Source organism: Callorhinus ursinus, unplaced genomic scaffold (genome assembly GCF_003265705.2).
Source record: "Callorhinus ursinus isolate GAN/ISIS: 27379988/994484 unplaced genomic scaffold, GSC_fseal_2.0 scaffold38, whole genome shotgun sequence".
NCBI classification, from domain to species: Eukaryota; Metazoa; Chordata; class Mammalia; order Carnivora; family Otariidae; genus Callorhinus; species Callorhinus ursinus.
In genome coordinates, this window is record NW_027397100.1 from 1,667,699 (window position 1) to 1,686,104 (window position 18,406).

Consider the following 18,406-nt stretch of genomic DNA (forward strand, 5'->3'; position numbering starts at 1 on the left):
CAGTCACACACGGGATTTCCAGACTGGCACTCATCTTCTCCAATCACCAGAGAAAGATAGCCAGCCTCTCGCGAAGACTGACAGGAGGGCCGGCCAATCATAACTTGGATCCCGCTTTCTCAGGGTTGGCAGGGGATTTCCGGTTACTGGAGCAAGCTGCCGGAAGAAGCTCAGCGTTCAGTGCCGGTCTCCTCGTGTCCGTCCGGCGCCGCGTCCTGGCAGCAGGTGAACCCCATGTCGTCCCGGCAGGCTCCAGAGGACGAGCAGGGCGGCGGCGATCCCCCCGGGGACCTCGGCAGCGTCCTGGTTGCCAGCGTGCTCAACCTCGAGCCGCTAGACGAGGATCTGTTCAGGTAGCCGGCCGCATCTGGATCGCCCCCCCCCCCCATTGGGACAGAGGTTTCTGATCTCAAACTGCCGCCACCGCGTTGCCCCCTGCTGATAGCCCCCTGGACGAGGATGGACTCTGTGCGGGATGCAGGCTTTGCAGCGATTGGGAGAGAACTTGTCCCCAACAGACCTGCCCTAGCTGCCCTAACTTTCTCCCTCTGTGCGCCAGGTCTGCTCAGCCCCGCCACTAGGAGTCCCTAGCAATCTGGGCAAATAAAGTGGTGGCCTGAGATAGCTTTCTCCGCAGCCTCCCTTGAGGAGTCATGTCCCTGGGGGAGCCAGCCCAGAAAGGGTGGTGACTTGTCTAAGTGCACTTGTCTTAGTGCACGCAGCTGATCAGGTTTAAAACTTATAAGCAGCTCCTTGCACATTCACTGTCTTTTTCCTCTTACAGACCTCCTTCCCTCCACCACTTGGACCTAATAGCTCATTACTCTTTCTGAGGCCTGAGCCAGTTTTCTTCCAGATACCACTTAAATGCTCTCGGTAGCTAGGGATTTAATAGTTTTGGCCTTCATGGTTCCTACTGGCTTTTCAGAAGCAATCTTAGGTGTTAACTTCCCTTCCCCCTACTTAATGAATTACAAATAACTTCCTGGAGGGCTACCTTGGAATGCATTATATTACAAAATGCTAACCTAGGGCTGGACTGGGCTGGGCTCAGTGGTAGAAAGCTGGAGTTTCACCTCTGGGGCCTTAGTTTCTTCATCTGTGCACTGAAGGGTTAGACTTGAAGCCTCAGGGCTCTTAAGAGTTCTAGATCTAGTTCTTGGAAGCACTGGACTGCCCCAGGTTGAGAGGTGTAAGTGGCAGGCGTTAATGCGGTCTGCCCCCAGCTCTTGGGGTTCATCTTAGTCCCCTAACGGCCTTGAGAGGCTTCTGCCTTATCCTGGAATACTGCAGTGGAAGAAACACTGGACTTGGGGGGCAAAAGATGCAGATACTGCTCAGGATTGGCAATATTTGAGTTTTGTGACCTTGCTCAAGTCACTTTCCCTCTCTGATTCCTGTTCTCTTTGTGTAAAATAAGGGGATTGGTTCCTTATCTTTAACTGAAGTCCACAGAAGGGTTGGGCAGTCTTGAAGGCCCTGAAGTTATATGTATGCTGTATGCAGAGTAAGGGTATTTGCCTGGGAGAAGGGTCCATGGCTTTCACCAGATTTCAAAAGGATCCCAGAGAGATCCTTCCCTGTAGGCTCAGTGATGGTTGCAGGATTTGGCCCTGTGTTCAGCCCAAGTATTTCCTGCTTTCCCCTTTCCCCACAGAGGAAGACATTACTGGGTACCTACAACCCAGCGGCTGTTTGGGGGTCAGATTGTGGGCCAGGCGCTGGTGGCTGCAGCCAAGTCTGTGAGCGAAGACGTCCAGGTGCACTCCCTGCACTGCTACTTTGTACGGGCAGGTAAACTACCCCCTCCTTATCTCCAACCCAAGCCTAATGGCCCAGCAGCCACTTCTTCCTGCACCCAGAGGTGGAGGGGGGTGCTGACTGAGGAGGGGGAAGGGGAGGGAGGAAGAGGGAGACTATTAGTTGATTCCCTTCAGGGGACCCTAGAGAAGAACAAAGCCTGGGGCCAAGAAGAGTGTTGGACCTCACACCTGAGATAACTGAGTGCGTGTTGATGTGAAAATGTTGGGGTTCGGAGCAAATGGTCCAGAAAGAATTCTTGAAGAAGTCTTCGATGCAAAAAGGTGGTTTTGTTTGTTTTTAAAGATTTATTTCTAGAAGCGGGGGTTGCCTGGGTGGCTCAGTTGGTTAAGTGGCTGCCTTTAGCTCAGGTCATGATCCCAGGATCCTGGGATCAAGCCCCACGTTGGACTCCCTGTTCAGTGGGGAGTCTGCTTCTCCCTCTCCCTCGGCCCCTCTCCTCCGCTCTTGCTCTCTCTCTCAAATGAAGAAATAAAATCTTAAAAAAAAAAAAATAGAGTGTGGGGCTGGGGGGCGGGCAGAGGGAGAGGGAGAATCTCAAGCCGACTCCCGGCTGAGCATCCCTGAGATCCTGATCTGAGCGGAAATCAAGAGTTGGATGCTTAACCAACTGAGCCACCCAGGTGCCCCCAGAAAGGTGGTTTTACTAGAGCATGGGACAGGACCCGTGGGCAGAAAGAGCTGCACTGCGGTTGTGACCAGTGACTGATTACACTTTGAAGTTGGGAGGGGTTAGGGACAGCTCAAGCCTCCAAGGTATTTTGGAAACAAGGTTTCCAGGACCTTGAGGGGGCTAGCTATTGTTAGGAAAAGATCATTTATTGCTGTCTAATAAAACCTTACTCATGAGACTCTTCAGATGTGTATCAGTGGACCATATGCTTGGAGGATGATTGCCAACATGCATCTTGGGGGGTAGAGATAAAGGAAGTTTCCAGAGGAATTTCTATATGTTTAAAGAAGACTTACAGGATCCTGGGGGTGGGTGGGGTGGGTCGGTATAGCTAAGATTGCCTTTTTGCCCAGCAAAGTATTAACATTGAGGCAGCTGAGTCTCTAGAGGGACGTCACTCTGCCTGTTTCAAGGACTTGTCAGTGGGCTGTAAGTAGTAAGGAAATTTAATTTTTTCTTTGACCTTTTTTTCCCACGTCACTTGTTATCTGGGGTGAAATGATATAAGATTTGTTGCTTAACTGGTCCTGCAGGTTTTTTGTTCATTCTTTACACACCTTCTGGTGCCAAGCACTTGTGCTGGATCCTCAGAGGGGTGCTGTCACCTCTGCTAGGAGTTGGGCAGTAGGCAGCTTGTCTTGGAGAAGAGAGCACCAGCCTGGAAATCAAGAGACCGTGGGTCTGGTTTCAGCTTTGCCACTATCTCGCCAAGGGATCTTGAGTGAGGTTACCACCCCCGTGCCCCGTCCCCTATCCGCAGCCAGGCTTGGTTCATCCCACATGAAAACTGTAGAAGGGGAGGGTCCTGGACTGTTGCTGGTTTTCCATAGATGAGAACTATCATTCTTTTTAAATGAGGAATTTGTGGGAATAAATAAAATTTGCATGATACAGAGCATAGCTCTGTACATTATCTTGTTTGGCCCCTTGTAAGTCAACCCGACGGGTGGGCGTTCCTGCCAGCATTCCACCGGAAGAGGTTATGGAACCAGCTCCCGAAGTGCTCAGGGAGGCAGAGCGGGAATTAAATCTGAGTGTGTGTGTCTCCAAGCTCCACACTCTGCCCTCCTCCTCTGCTTTTCTCTTTCACTCTTGGGAGGTAATTCCAAACCATGGGAGAGCTACCAGGTTTTGGGGGAAGGACCCTTTTCCTCGGAAAGTCTCCATCCAGGGGCATCATGGAATGAGGCACGTCCATGCTACTATTTCAAAATAATCAATCATTTGTGTCCCAACCTGCTTCTTAAAAGACTGGAGCTTTTCAATATATATTGAATAATTGGCAGCTATTACAGGCCTATTAAAATAGAAGTCGGGACAGGAGACTAGTAGTAACAGGATTTGGGAGAAATGATTTTGTTAAAAAAAAAACTAGGCTAAGGCATATTGTTGCAGTTTTATAAAGTTCATTCTGAGCTTCCTGGCAGCAAGGCAAAAAGGGAAGCTGTCTTACAAGTGTGAGACGTGACCTCCGACCGGGTCCAACGATGATATTTCAATATTTTTAAATAAGAGATGCTGGGATGGGGGGTGGTTGTCCTTGGCTATTTATCATATCAATTCTTTTTCTAAAAACCAAGGATAGAATGATAGTTTAATTTTTTGTGGTCTTTTTTTTCCCCCCAGGTATTTCTCTAGAGATGTAGAAGAATGTAGTACAGGAGTCATCTGACTTGGGATAGGTTTAGAGCTTGGCAGATCAAGAGTAGAGTCATCAAACATTATTCTGTAAAGGGCCAGATAAAAAATATTTTATGTTTTAGAGAACCTGGCTGGCTCAGTTAGTGGAGCATGTGACTCTTTATCTCAGGGTCAGGAGTTCAAGCCCCACGTTGGGCCTGGAGCCTCCTTGAAAAAAAAAATTAGGTTTTGAGGGCAAAAGCAACAACAGAAAATATGTGAAAAAATGGTGGCTTGTGTGTAGTTAAAAAATGTTACTAATGGCATCAATTTCCTCATCTTTTCAATGGGGAAAAAAAAACTTTGCATAGCTATTGTGAGACCCACTTGAGAAAACCTGCCTTCGTGTCCTTTTTTTTTTTTTTAAGATTTTTTTTTTTTAGAGGGCCTGCTGGGGGGGGGGAGGGGCAGAGGGCGAGAATTCTCAAGCAGGCTCCCCACTGAGCGTGGAGCCTGATTTTGGGGGCGGGGGAGAGCTCAATCTCAGGACTCTGAGATCATGATCTGAGCAGAAACCCAGTCAGAGGCTTAACCAGCTGAGCCACCCAGGTGCCCCAATCTGCCTTAGTTTCTAATGCCACCTGGTACCCATCAGTAGGTACTCCACAACTGTTTACTCTGTTCCTTCAATATATTCCAGGGCCTACCTGCACTGTTCCAATAAAAATGTCCAAGAACAGGTCTGGAACTCATTCACACTGAAAGGTAAATCACTAGTAACTGGAAGTACTATGTTTTAGCTACAGCCGAAGGATTAGAATAGAGCCTTTTTTCTTTTTCTTTTCTTTTTTTAAGATTTTATTTATTAGAGAGAGTGAGCATGAGCAGGGGGAGAAGCAGAGGGAGAGGGAGAAGCAGACTCTGCCTGCTGAGCAGCAAGCCCAACGTGGGGCTCTATCCTGGGACTCCAGGATCATGACTTGAGCCAAAGGCAGATGCTTAGCGACTGAGCCACCCAGCCACCCTGTGTTTTTTTTTTCCAAGTTTGTTGGGAGGGAAAGGAGGGTTCCTTTACAGCCCCTGAAATCAGATTGCACACGTTAACTATTTCCAGGATCTGGACTCTTGGGAAGCCCTTCCTAAAGGCCTTCAACCTTGAGCCCCCATTCTGATAAAAATGCCCCTTTGGCAATGCTGGCCAGCAGATTGCGGAGCAAACCAGCCAGCTTTGGATGGTGATAGTTTTTGCTGTTGAATGAGCCTCCAGTGCCTGGTTGGCTCCCCATTTGGATGATGGTGGAGGAAGCAACACTTCTTGAGACCTGCTTCTTTGATCTGAATATTGAAAGTCATACCCAAGATGTCTCACTGCCAAGGTGCCAGAGTTCTCCAACATCGGCCTGAATCAGAGAGACACTGAAGGACTTCAGGGACACCAAGGAGACTCTCTCCTCCTAAAAACCCTCCTGACTGATTTGTTGAGGGCTAGCTAATAGGCCTCAACACAGGCCTATTCCATCCTACCCTGGGGCTGCAGACACCCAAAAGAGAAGGGCCAAGTGACAGTTGTTTGCATCTAGGATAAAGGGACTGACTGACAGCAGGCTTTTCCTGAGAGAATGAACAGTCAAACAGATAATGGCCAGACCACATATAAAAATAGAACTCTGGGCTGCCTGGGTGGCTCAGTCAGTTGGGTGTCTGACTTGGTTTTGGCTCAGGTCATGATCTCATGGGTCGTGAGATCAAGCCCCGTGTCAGGCTCCGCACTCGGGGGAGTCTGAAGACCTCTCCCCTGCCTCCCCCCCCAACAAAATAAATAAATCTTAAAAAAAAAAAAAAAAAAAAAGAACTCTGATCCACAGTTGGCAGCAAGCAGCCTAGGAAGCCAACCTGCTGTCTACACGTCAGACCTGTAGGAGGAGGTCAGGCCACCATCTCTAGCAGCCAGTCCAGGAAGCCGAACCATAGCCCCTGTTACCAGTCAGCCCCAAACACCAGAGACTTGATTAATAGCTAATAGCTTCCCCGCTTTTGTCCCCACTTCCAACTTAGGACCAACCAGAGAAAGCCAAATATGCACACCTACCCAATTACAGAGGCTGCCCTGCCTCTAGTTAGCTTCCCTGCTTCTCCCCATGGCAGCAGCCTCCTGTCGTGGCACACACTCAATCATTTTTTCACTATAATGCTTTCCCGCTCCTCTGCCTGCCTTTGAGTTTCTGCCAAACGTAAGTGACGATGACTGACTCCCTTGCTATACTAAACTTGGAATGAATAGCTTTTGCTTGTTCTGAAAAGGTGCAGGCCAGAGTTGTGGACCTCTGATCTAGAAGATTAGTACTGGACTCCATGACAAGATCCCAGTCACAGATGAAACCAGACAAAAGCTGGGATTATTTTAACAAACACATGGGACACTTACTGCATGCTGGACATTATTCTAAACACTTTACAACTATGACTAATTGAATTCTCCTTAACATCCTCAGAGGTCTAAGCACTGATGATCCCTATTTTACAGATGAGTAAACTGCTCAGAGATTTTCCCAAGGCCACACAGCTAGTGAGAGGTGGCCGGGCCAGGATTTGAATGCAGGGAACGTCCCCCTGCTCTGTGCTGTGGAGAGAGGGCAGGTTCTGGTATTCTCGCGGCATCCCTAGTCCCGGGGCTGTGGCAGGCCTCAGTCAGGGGCTACCGAGCAGAATAGAGAACGAGTAGCGGAGGTGCCTGTCCAGCCGTGGTGATGATGACTGCTCACATGGGGCTCACTTGGACTCAATGTGTCACTTGTGCCTGCCGCAGGGGACCCCAAGTTGCCGGTGCTGTACCAGGTGGAGCGGACGCGGACAGGGACAAGCTTCTCGGTGCGCTCCGTGAAGGCCGTGCAGCATGGCAAGCCCATCTTCATCTGCCAGGCCTCCTTCCAGAAGGCTCAGCCCAACCCCGTGCAGCACCAGTTCTCCATGCCCAGCGTGCCCCCACCCGAAGAGCTGCTGGACCACGAGGCCCTCATCGACCAGTATTTAAGGTGAGAGAGCTGGGAGGCTCCAGGACACCTGCAGTTGTCACCTGGGAGTGGGTCACGGAATCCTTTAGTGGGTCTTGACTGGCATTTTAAAAAATGCAGATATTGGAGCATCTTGTGTGTAGTAAGGGTAAGCCCCATTTTGTGAGTCCTGTGTGTCGGTTGTGTGTGTCTGGTGTGTGTACCTGTGCGCACGGGCAAGCGTGTTGCGTCGTGATGTAAATGCAGAGCTTCTGATTCGGCCGGTTCAGGTACTGTTACAGCTTTACTGATTGTTAAAACATGGGAACACTTCTGTGATCACTTGGTACATACCTCTCCAGTCCCCGAGAGATCCCTCTCCTCCTTTGGGATCACTCATGATGAAGCAGCCTAGGAGGTAATGCCTGGCAGGGGTGACGGTCCCTGCTGCCTTTGCCTTAGTGTGTGTTCAATGTTTTGAGTATCACCTGGTGAAATACATTTCTTTTGGATCACAGCTAATAAAGTTGGGGAAAGAGCTCTGGGCCCCGACACAGGACAGAGCACGGATTCTGGTCGGGTCTGTGCCTCTGTTAGTGTTCCCCTGCTGTGTGACTTTGCCCGACTCCCCAGCTTCTCAGAGTCCTGCCTTGTCCAAGAATTGGGAATGGTCATGTCTGTCCTGCCTACTTCACAGCTGTAGCTAGGGAGAGCTCCCCTGTCCTGTGCTGCATGCGGGGAGGAGCAGAGTACTGAAGGGATAGATACGTGTTTGATCTTTTGGTAAAGGCCTGGGTTCAAATGTAGACTCTGTTTCTGCTAGCTGTGTGAGTTTGGGCAAGTTGCTTTCCCACTCTGAGCCTCTGCTCACAGGTACAAAGGGGGCTAATCATAATTCCTACCTCATAAAGCTGTAGGAGGATTAAATGTTGTAAGAGATAAGTCACTTCGTGACAGCTCGTGAATTGTAGTTATACCACTACTGACAGGAGTAATCACAAAGCTTGGTTTCAGAGCTCACAAATGTTCGCTGAAAGGAAAGGAGGACATTGGTCTTAAAGGTCCCTAAATAGAGAGCTGTACTGTCCACCTAGGAAGCCACTAGCCACATGAGGCTCTGTTAAGGTAACATTAAATAGAACGCACAGTTCTGTCGTCACACTGCCACACTCCGAGCACTCAGTAGCCGCATGTGGCTAGCGGCTAGCGGAATGGGCAGTGCAGGTCCAGAACCTTCCCACCGTCACGTGAGGTCTGGGGGACAGTGCCTTAGAGGGTGGGGCTGAAAATGGAAACCCTGGTGAAGAGCACTTGGGGTGGCTGTCACCAGGGTGGAGGGGGCGCCCCTGGAGATGGGCTCCCCACTCTCCCCCGGAACACGGTCTTCCCAATTGCTTAGGGTTAGGTAGGTTGGTCCCAGTTGCGCAGCCTGCTTCCTGAAAGTTGAGAATAGCAAAGTGGATAAAAGCCTGAACCATGGAGCCGGACTGCTTGGGTCCACATCCTGCCTTCTCCACTTCCTGAGCAAGCTCCTCGAATTCCCGCTGCTTATTTCAGGTCAGTTATCAGGGGGGTAATGGTAGCATTATCTCATAGGGTTGTCGTGATGAGATAGTGTGTAGTGTATGTGAAATGCTTAGAAGGGTACCTCTGATAGGGTCCGCCTTGCTACTCTGAAGCGTTAGGAGGTAGGCTGCTGTCATTGTCTACGTTTTGCAGATGGGAAGAGAGGCTCAGCGAGGTTACTAACGTGCACAAGGTCACAGGGCTCCTAAGTGGCAGAGAAAGCATTCAGACACTATGCTCTTCTGCCTGTCAGACGGGAGGGGCGCAGTGGGGAAAAGTCAGGAGTCCCCATGGAGGAAGGAGGGGGTCACAGAGGCAGCTCAGAGAGGCTCTCCCTTTCCCCTTTATTTTCAGGGACCCCAACCTCCAAGAGAAGTACCGGGTGGGACTGAACCGAATTGCTGCCAAGGAGGTGCCCATTGAGATTAAGCCGGTAAAGCCACCTACCCTGAGCCAGCTGCAGAGCATGGACCCCAAACAGATGTTCTGGGTGCGAGCCCGGGGCCATATTGGTAAGAGGACCCCAAGGACTGGAAGAAAACACTTTTCTAGGGGCTAGGCTGGGACCTTATATGCCCTTTGTGGCACTGGGTGTGTTACTTTCCCCTCTGGGCCTGCTGTTCCTTGTTGGCATGATGGGGAAGTAGCTTCTCACCAGGACCCTTTCCACTGCCTACATGGAGATAAGGGGGAGGTGACTGCAATAATCCCAATAGAGGCCCTTTCTGGGGAAGGCAAGGCACCTTTTAGAGATTCTTCTCCAGGACCCCTTGCTAACCACATGGCCTCTGTGCAAGCTGCACCCCTTAGAGGGCTCAGCGTGGGAGACAGGGAGTGAAGACTGGATTTCATACCTCACTTAGCCCTGCCACTCTGCCCATCCCTGCCTCCTTTGTCACCTGTCACTCACACACATACACAGACATAGACACCACCCCCCCCGGGCCAGGTGCCCTTATGCAGTGAGCACTCTACACATCTGTGCATGGCAGCCCCTCTCTGCCCACCTCCCCGCAGGTCCTGAGCTGTAAAACCCAGCAGCCCAGGGTTGACAGGGCCCCCATGCGTTGCAGGGGAGGGCGACATGAAGATACACTGCTGCGTGGTTGCCTACATCTCGGACTACGCCTTCCTGGGCACGGCAATGCTGCCCCACCAGCAGCAGCACAAGGTGCACTTCATGGCCTCTCTGGACCACTCCATGTGGTTCCACACCCCTTTCCGAGCTGACCACTGGATGCTCTATGAGTGTGAGAGCCCCTGGGCTGGTGAGTACGGGGCCACGTGGGACAAGGGGGCTGGCAGGGTGTGGTGGGCAGGAAGCCTGCTTTCTCGGGTGATCCTGTGGGGCACTGCCCGTCACTTCCTCTCCTGCCCCCCTAGGCTCTGGCATTTTTTTATTTTTTTAAGATTTTTTTATTATTTGAGGGAGAGAGTGAGTGAGTGAGAGAGCATGAGAGGGGGTAGGGTCAGAGGGAGAAGCAGACTCCCCACTGAGCAGGGAGCCTGATGCAGGACTCGATCCTGGGACACCAGGATCATGACCTGAGCTGAAGGCAGTCGCTTAACCAACTGAGCCACCCAGGCGTCTCGGCTCTGGCATTTTTGTCTTCAAAATGACAGCCTGAGGCTCGAGAGGGGACACCTGCTCAGCTGAATTTCTGTAGCATGCAGGGAGTGTCAGAGACCAGTTCTAGGCCCGGAAGCACTTCAGATTCTCTATGTGATCCTTGGCGAGTCTCAGCGCCTCTCTGAGCCTCAGTTTCCCCATCTAAACAAATAGGGTCACATGAGAGCAGTGGTAGCTGAATGTGGTGGCATGTCAGACTGCCAGTTGGGGGAGTTTTTTCAAAATAGATATTCAGATTCAACCCCCAAGATTTTGACTCAGGTCTTGGATGAAATCCAGGAAACTATTATTTTTAAGCAGCTCCCTGAACAATGGTGCAGATTAACCAACCTGGTTGGGGGTCAGGGCCCTCCGTAGTCTCTGAGGGCTCCGCTACTTGAACCCTCGTGGTACGCAGGGAAGCCCAGACGTGTTCAGCACTGTCTAGTCTCAGAGCCCTGGGCTCCTTTCTGGGGAAGCACACTTCAGATGAAGAAAGGCCTTGCTCTATAAAACAGGGACAAAACTTGAGGGATCCTCTCTTCAGGGAAGGGGGACTCTGCAGCATCAGTAATGTTGCAACACAGATCAGCAGCCTTGCAGTTAGGACACCTGGTTTGGCCAGCTCCTTATAGCTGAGTGCCTGAGGCTCCCTGTGTCTTCATCTGGAAAATGGGCCAAGGCCTGCTTCACTTGGCTACTATGAGAACTAAGAGAGCTCTACTCTGTGTAAGGGAGACCAGCAGCTCCCTCCAGAACCTTCCACTCAGGCCCAAGGCTAGCAAAGGAGTCTCCAGGCGGGGAGGGAGGGTGGCCAGATGTGATGGCCCCAGGTCCCCCCACCCCACCCCATTCGTCCTGGTAGGGGTGAGGATGGGGTTTTTTTTTGGTGTGAAATACCGCCCTGGAGGACCCAGTTTGATTCATTAGAAAGGGAACTGCGGGGTTTCCTATCACAAGTGGCCAGAGTTGGGGTGGATCTGCTTAGCCAAGCTACTGACCCGAGACTGCCCTCAGAATTCTCCCCGCTGTGAGCTTTCTGAGGAAGCCAGTAGATATGTGAAAGTGCTTTTAAACTGTCAAGTGGGATTCCCTCAGGAGTTCCCCCCAGGGACCATTCCTAATAGGCTCATCACGCAGCACTTAGAGACTTGGGGAGGCCACAACACTCGATGTGCCCTTGTATGGGGCAGCCAGACCGGTTGCACCCTTTTCAAGAAGCACATTTGGTGAAGGAGAAGGCTGTTCTCACCCTTCCCCTCACCCACAGGTGGCTCCCGGGGGCTGGTCCAAGGGCGGCTGTGGCGTCGGGACGGTGTCCTGGCTGTGTCCTGTGCCCAGGAGGGCGTGATCCGAGTGAAGCCCTGGGTCTCAGAGAGCAAGCTGTAGCCAGAGGGACCAGCTTGGCCTCGGGCTTCAAGGATCACTCTTCTCCCCACCAACTCTGTACAGTTGAGGGCTGGGCTTTCTGTCCCCAAACCCAATAAAGAGACTAATACCACTGGAGCTGCTGGCCTTTAATTCCCCTGGGCCAGACGACAGCCATACTCCAGGACTCCAGAGGAAGAGTTGCTGGCCGTGCGGCCAAGGAAGAGGTAATGCCGACCGACACTGGGGCACGGTCCCCAGACACTCATGAGCTGGAGAGGCTGCATCAGACTTGCTCCCTACACCACCCCAGGGCAACCCCGGCCAAACTTGTCCTGAGCCCAGCTCGACAGAAGGAACATGGTTCCTTGGTGTGCTACAAATCCTTCATAGGGCTTCTAGGGGTTCCCAGCACCCCCTACAGCTTCCCAACTGCTATTCATGTCCTCCTTGCTCACCTCCACCCTCCATCCCGGGGCGGTGCCTCTCCCCACAGTGGCCTGAAGTCTAGGCAAAGTCAGTCCAGTACCTCCTTGATGAGCAATTCTTTGAGACTGGGGGGTGGCGTGGGGGTCAGGCCTGCCTCCTGCAGGGCCTGGAGCCGGGCCTCTGATTGGCGTTTGTCCAGGCCCAGGCGCCAGGAGAGCCGGACGTGGGCCTCCAGAAAGGGTGCCAACAGAGGGTGGGGGTTCTTGTCCCCCAGCAGTTGCAAGGCCCTCTCACAGCATGCCCGGGCTTCCCCAGGATCTTCCAGCTCCTGGTGGCACACAGCCAGCCCAGCCAGGGTCAGCAGAGGTCGGTCTGGGCCCAAGGGGGTACCTAGCTGGGTCTGCAGCTGCCAGGCGTTGGCCCAGAGCGCCAGAGCCTCATGATAGAGGCCGGTGCAGGTGAGGCTCTGGGCCCGCTGCAGCTCGGGCAGTACAAAGAAGTCCTGCAGGTCTGGGGCAAGGCGCAACTCAGGCACTGCCTGCAGGTGGCTCAAAAACTGCTCGAAGGCCCGGCTGCGGCGGGCGATGGTCTCTGCCGTAAAATTCCGGCGCAGGCGCTTCCGGGGGAATGAGATGGCGGCCATGGAGCCCCGGAACTGTCGCTGCAGGTTTCGGTGCAGCCGCTCAAAGTCCGAGTAGCGGCGAGAGATCTGGGCAGGCTGGCAATCAGGTGGCCCTGGACCCATCACGGCGAGGGTGTAGAGCTGTGGGGAGGGTGGGGCCAGGGCAGGTGTGAGTTGTCCGTGCGCCCCTTCCCTCCCCACACCCACACCTCAAGCTGCGTTGCCCCACTTCTTCCCTTCGCCCCTGAGACTGGGCCCAGGAGGGTGGGAGCTGCTGGGGCGGCAGCCAGGGAGCCCAGTCCCATCTTACCTGAGGCTCGTCTGAAATGACCCGGGCCGAAGGCAGCACGGGGAAAGAGAGACAGAGATGAGCTTCAGTGCCTGGAGCTGTCACCACTTTTGCCCCCTTCCAGGGAGCACTCCCTTCCCATAGGGCAGTTAGCTCTTCTGACAGCCCCTCTGGTAAACCAGCTGGGAGCTGAAACCCAGGCCCATCTCTTGGGCCTCTGAACCAACCTTCAAGACCAGCTTGGACTTTGTTCCGCTCTGGACACAGAGCCCCCACATCCTTAGCCAGGTTATTCCGAAGCAGACCTGGAGGAGAGGTCTTCAGATAGACCAAGTAGCGATCACTGTGAAGAGGGCATCGGGACACAGGTCCTAACCCCCTGGTCAGCTACTCCCTCGCGGCGTGTCGTCAGGCAAGGCAGTCCCCCCTTGGGTCTGCTTTCCTCGAAGTGGTGGCCTAGGTCAGTGTCCACTCACAGGTGGGATGCGTATAAGTAAATGTTGGTTCTGAGATTCTAGGTGGTATGTGCTGGAGTATAAATAACACTGAAGCAGAGACAGGAGGTGACTTCCCGACTTCCCCCCCGCCCGCCCCAATTCTCTTTGAATCCTGACTACAGATGAGAAGCTCTCTGTTTGGTTTTTAAAACGCACTTTCCCACACGTCTCATTTCCACTTTCAGAAAAGACCTAGAAAGCAAATCTCAGGTCAGGGCCTTCAGGCAACAGCATTCATGCAGGGTTTTAATGACTGCTTTTATTGTATTAATTTTTACGGTATGGCAAGCAAGGCTTTCCAGCTACAGTACTGCCTTGAAGTCTTTTGAACTTATTTATGAAAAAAATAGGTTTACTTAAAGAAAAATGTTAAGCAAGGAATCGTACAAATAGCATTTAGCTAGGACGAGAATCATGAAGGTGGTACTGGAATGACTGATGTTTGAGAAACGCTGATCAAGATGACCATGAAGCTGCCCCTAGGTCTGAGCACCTGAATACGGATTAATCTGTTATAATGCTGACCCACCAGGTTTAAAAAGGGGGATTAGTTAAGCATGAGATGTTGAAGGCACACTAACACCAAACCCAGACTTTTCTCTTGAATTTGTTCTGTGAAACTGCCAATATTCTAGCCACCTCTGGTCTATTCTATACTTCTCTCGAAGATTGAGTGTATGTTAATACTAAGGATTAAAAGGTTTAACCTTAAAGAAATTTATTTTACTCCCATTCAGTTCTGCATTCCCCAAACATACTGGCTGCAAAACCTTTTTTTTTTTTAAGGAATGGTTATCAACATTCCAGGGAACCAGTTTCCTGCAAAATACACTTCAGGAAGCATTGTCTAAAATGACCCCTTATATTCATGTAGCTTTTACTTTTATTTTTAAATTTTTGGCAAAAAGGAAACATTTTATGTCCATTATCTCATGAGTAATAATGACAGTAGCTCCATTAACTTAGCACCTGCCCCTGCTATGATGTGCTGTGCTGGGCACTTTACTATGGAGCATAGTGAGGAGGGAGGCCCTGACTGACAGCCGAGGAAGCAGGCTCCACGGGAAGCAAAGGGCTCAAAGACTTCCCCTAAGTCACAGAGCTGGTAAATGGTCCAGCTGGGATTCAAACCCAGGCCCACCTAATTCCACAGCCTGGGCTTTCAACCCCGTCGGGAAAAGTTCAATCAGGATTTAGGGTCCCCTTTGGACAAAGGACGGGACCTGTCTCCCCAGACATGGGCCAGCGCATATCTGACCATCCTGCTCTATCCTGTCATTCTCAGAATCATCCCAAATTTCCCTGCTTCCCGGCTGTTCCTTGGGGTCCCTTTGCCAGTGCGTGAGGCCTGGGACTTCTGCCCCTTAAGACTAGATCATCAGAGTCAATCCCTGCTCAAATTGGAGCAGTCACCCCATGGGCGTGGCCCTTGTTTACTAACAGCAGCAGAAAGGAATGGAGAGGCCCACATGTGGGACACGGCTCCAGGCCCCTTTCCTGCTGAGTCAGAAATGGAGGAGGGAAGTCTGAGTCGGCCAGGACTGGCCAGGTCACGCTGGGTTTCAGGACCTGGCAGACCTCATTCTCCCTTGTCAGTTTCTCCTTTCCACAGGCAAGGAAAACCAGACTCCAAGGCCTTCCCCCACATTGCTCTTCATCCCAACCCCTACCCCCTAAATCTAACCCTCAGAACAAGATTATTGTGTACAGTGTCGGTGCCCGGGGACTGATTGACCTGGGTTGTAAGGAGGCCACAACAGGCCCTAGATGCCAGACATTTTCAAGCCAAAGTTAAGTCATAATAATAAGACTTTTATCAAGCACTTCATAATGCCAGGCACAGTGCTATGGGCTCTCTGTGCACTAATTTAATTTCTGCAACAATCCTCTGCATTATTCCCACTGCTCGGATGAGGAAATAGGGTTATCAAGGTTACACAACTCACCCAAGGTGAAACAGCTGGTAATAAGTGGGATCTGAATCAAGGTCTGGATCCAAAACCCATTTTTTTTTTTAACCACTAACAAATGCAACTTGGGTCTCAGGTCTGACCCAGATATTCTTTCCTGTATATCCTGTATTTTGCTACAGTTTGCAAAACCTGGGGGATGGGACCCACACATCAGTTCTCTTAGTCTCAAAACCAGGATGGGGGGCAGGTCCATAATCCCTCAGAAAGCTAAGTCATTTGCCTAAGGACCTGAACAAATTACATCCCCTTTCTGACCTCAGTTTCCCTACTCCTAATATACAGTGACCATTTATAACTATACAGCTAGACACCCCCCCCCCCCCCCCCCCCACCTCAGCCCAAGGAAGTTGGGAACCTTCCCTTTCTCTTAGCCAGACTTCTAGACTCACAGCCCAGAGGTTCCTGGACCCTCACTCACCACGTACTTGGAGGGTGGATCCTTGACTACGTTAGCGCTGGTCACCTCGAAGAGCAGCCGCTGGGGCACCAGAGTGTTGCGGGACTTCTTCCAGAAATCCTGCAACTGCCTTGCCAGGGGCTGACTGCCCCGCTGTCCATCAGGTGGGAGGCTCCGATCTGCATGGGGACACGACCAGTCACATCAATGGGCCTGGGGCTAAGGTGGACATAAACCACGTGTGGTGACCTCACTCATCCTCCCAACAGGTGAGAGGCTTTATTTCCATTTGACATAAATGGAAACTGAGGGCCAGAGAGGGGCCAGGTGCCAAACACCGTGTCTGGCAGACAGTAGGCTCTAAATAAATATTACCCCCCAAAACATCGCGAGCACATTAACGATTTGTATCCCAGACCCTGTAAATTCAATACCCCCAGCAACCCCAAGATGGGAGTGATTTCCCCCATTTGACACGAGGGAAAACTTGGCTCAGAGAGATGTTGTGGCTCTCTCAAGGTCACACAGCCAAGAGATGGCTGGGGAACAGGGCTGGGGTGGAGGCCTAATCGAGGCCCAGGGTTCCCGCTTCTGTCTTCGGGAACTCGCCTGCATCTTCTCCCGACGCCCCGTCCCCAGAGGGCTGCGGGTCGGGGCCAACCTCCCCGTCGTCCTCCTCGTCGTCGTCCTCTTCGTCCTCGGCGCTAGTGAAGCTGAGGGTGCCGCTGAGGCGGGAGGACAGGCCCTCGGCGTCGTCGTCCTCCAGCTCCGAGCTCTCAGGGAACTGCTCGGCCTCCGGGCCGGTCGCCGCCTCCCCCGGGTTGTCGCCGGCCAGGGCGTGCCGCAGCCGGTGCAGGAGCCGCGAGGCCATGGCACCCTGGGGGGAGTGCGCGACGCTGGGTCCTGGGCGGGGGCGGGAGGGAGACCCGGGGCCCCTAGCGGGGAGGAGGGGCGGGGCCCAGCCGGCGGAGGGAGGGACGCCGCGGAGGCCCCGCCCTAGCCCGTTGGGGTTCCTGCGAGCCGCGCGCGTCTCCTGGCGTCGCCCCCCCACCCCCTCCGCGCAGCCTAGGGCCGCGCTCTTGCCGGGAGAGGCCAGGACACTCCCCTGGTCTCTTTCGCCCGCTGGCGCCTCTCCCTCCCGCGCCTCGCGGTGCGCTCAGGGGCGCGCGGTTCCCCAGCGTCCGGGGTGCAGCCCCGGCAGCTTACCGAGGCCGGCCGGGCTTCGCCGGGCCCAGGCCGCTCCCAGCGCCGCTCCGGCCGCTTCCTGCCGCGGCCCCGCCCCCGGCCCCGCCCGCTCCCCGGAGCCTCCCGGGAATCCCGGGCCTTTCGCTCCGTGAGGGACTTGGGAATCCTGGGTAGGCCTGGGCGAACCCCAGCGTCCTGCGGGATCGTACCCAGTCCGCAGGGTCTCACTCCCCCCGTGAATCCTGCCACCCGTCCCGAAGACCCAGTCTGTCCCGACTGCCCCCAATCTATCCCGCAATCTCCATCCCGCACTCTTAACTTTCCAAAGTCACGCCACAGTGGGAAGCCCATCTCTCCGGTGAAAAAACTGAGGCCAAGGGAAGACACGTTATGTGAGTTGGAATCTGACCTCGAGCCTAGAGGCAAGGTTTTTTTCCTGTGTAAAACAGGAACAATTAAAACTAGTACTAATTTTGCAGTCCTCGTAAGGACCCTGATCCAGTGCCTGGCGTAGACCAGGGGCTGACAGACTAATCAGTTCCATAGTGATTATCCTTTCTACAGTCTTCACACGTTCTTACGATCTCATTTGAACCTCACACATAGGAAGTAGCAAACGGGGCAGTGAGATCCAGAAAGGCAGAGTTATGTGCCCAGAGTCACACAGCTTGCCAGAGGTTTCTGAGTGTGGGGCCTTGTAGCCTACCTTTCCTGAGTTCCTCATTCTTTTCTTTTCCCACACAGAAGGCCTGGTAATCTCAGCAGCTTCTCTGAAGGGCTGGCTGTGTTTTATCTTTTACCGGGAGGGCAGCAGTGGGTCAGGAAGAATTTATTGTCACTACCTGTCAAAAGGCCTTGCTATCAGTCCCTAGCAAGGCAGATATTGTTGGTTATACAATCGAACAAATAAAATCTCTCTGACAGTCCTTCCTACCCTTTTTGAACAGCACAGGAGGGAGAAGGGGGGGAAGTAGCTTTGAATGGGAAACACACTCCACTATGTGCAGAGGTTCCACTGTGACCTACATCCTGTTCTAGGCATTTTACATGGGGTCACATCTCACACTCACATCTTGGGGGAGGGGCTGTTATTGGATAATAATGGTCCGTTTTCAGGATGAAGAGGCAAGTTGACTTTCTCAAAATCCAGAGCTAGGAAATACAGGAGCTAGGATTTATGGCCAAGTCCATGTAATTTCAAGAATCTAGCTCCTCTTCATTCAGCTTAGCAGCAGGGTGTGGGGGCAAAAAGAGACACACTTCATTCCTTAATTCATTCAACACTCACTCATTCATTGAACACCGAAGAACATCAACTTGTATTTTGGCATAGGTCTCACAAATCTGGGTAGGTGTTCAAAAACACA

At 52.5% G+C, this 18,406-nt stretch overlaps 2 protein-coding genes across 6 annotated transcripts; one reads left to right on the forward strand and one right to left on the reverse strand.

The window, feature by feature from the left end:
• The first annotated feature begins 155 nt into the window (after positions 1 to 155).
• Positions 156 to 11,785, forward strand: ACOT8 (acyl-CoA thioesterase 8). 2 transcript variants are annotated; one of them, XM_025875411.2, is made up of 7 exons: positions 1,659 to 1,794; positions 1,938 to 2,084; positions 4,815 to 4,879; positions 6,921 to 7,146; positions 9,025 to 9,182; positions 9,744 to 9,938; positions 11,550 to 11,785. In XM_025875411.2, exons 2-7 carry the CDS (start codon positions 2,023 to 2,025, stop codon positions 11,666 to 11,668), a joined length of 825 nt encoding a protein of 274 aa, XP_025731196.1. In that variant the 5' UTR covers positions 1,659 to 1,794; positions 1,938 to 2,022; the 3' UTR covers positions 11,669 to 11,785. The 2 variants fall into 2 exon arrangements, with proteins under 2 accessions (XP_025731195.1, XP_025731196.1); XM_025875410.2 differs by lacking the exons at positions 1,938 to 2,084; positions 4,815 to 4,879 and adding an exon at positions 156 to 353 and having other exon boundaries at positions 1,658 to 1,794.
• On the reverse strand, positions 11,782 to 17,795 carry SNX21 (sorting nexin family member 21). Of its 4 annotated transcripts, none has more exons than XM_073880348.1 (5): positions 17,746 to 17,795; positions 16,464 to 16,731; positions 15,876 to 16,033; positions 13,215 to 13,292; positions 11,782 to 12,839 (listed from the first exon to the last, which is right to left on the reverse strand). In XM_073880348.1, exons 1-5 carry the CDS (start codon positions 17,761 to 17,763, stop codon positions 12,165 to 12,167), a joined length of 1,197 nt encoding a protein of 398 aa, XP_073736449.1. In that variant the 5' UTR covers positions 17,764 to 17,795; the 3' UTR covers positions 11,782 to 12,164. The 4 variants fall into 4 exon arrangements, with proteins under 4 accessions (XP_073736449.1, XP_025731343.1, XP_025731344.2 ...); XM_025875558.2 differs by lacking the exon at positions 17,746 to 17,795 and adding an exon at positions 17,061 to 17,140; XM_025875559.2 differs by lacking the exon at positions 13,215 to 13,292 and having other exon boundaries at positions 17,746 to 17,790.
• Positions 17,796 to 18,406: the final 611 nt, after the last annotated feature.

Excerpts from the sequence above, each read along its gene's own strand:
- ACOT8 (XM_025875410.2), top strand. The coding sequence starts at position 235 with ATGTCGTCCCGGCAGGCTCCAGAGGACGAGCAGGGCGGCGGCGATCCC. Across the intron at positions 354-1,657 it reads CTAGACGAGGATCTGTTCAG|AGGAAGACATTACTGGGTAC; the intron begins GTAGCCGGCCGC and ends CTTTCCCCACAG. Across the intron at positions 7,147-9,024 it reads CTCATCGACCAGTATTTAAG|GGACCCCAACCTCCAAGAGA; the intron begins GTGAGAGAGCTG and ends CTTTATTTTCAG.
- SNX21 (XM_073880348.1), bottom strand. Across the intron at positions 13,293-15,875 it reads ATCCACCCTCCAAGTACGTG|GTCTGCTTCGGAATAACCTG; the intron begins GTGAGTGAGGGT and ends CCTCTCCTCCAG. Across the intron at positions 12,840-13,214 it reads AGTCCAAGCTGGTCTTGAAG|CTCTACACCCTCGCCGTGAT; the intron begins GTTGGTTCAGAG and ends CCCTCCCCACAG.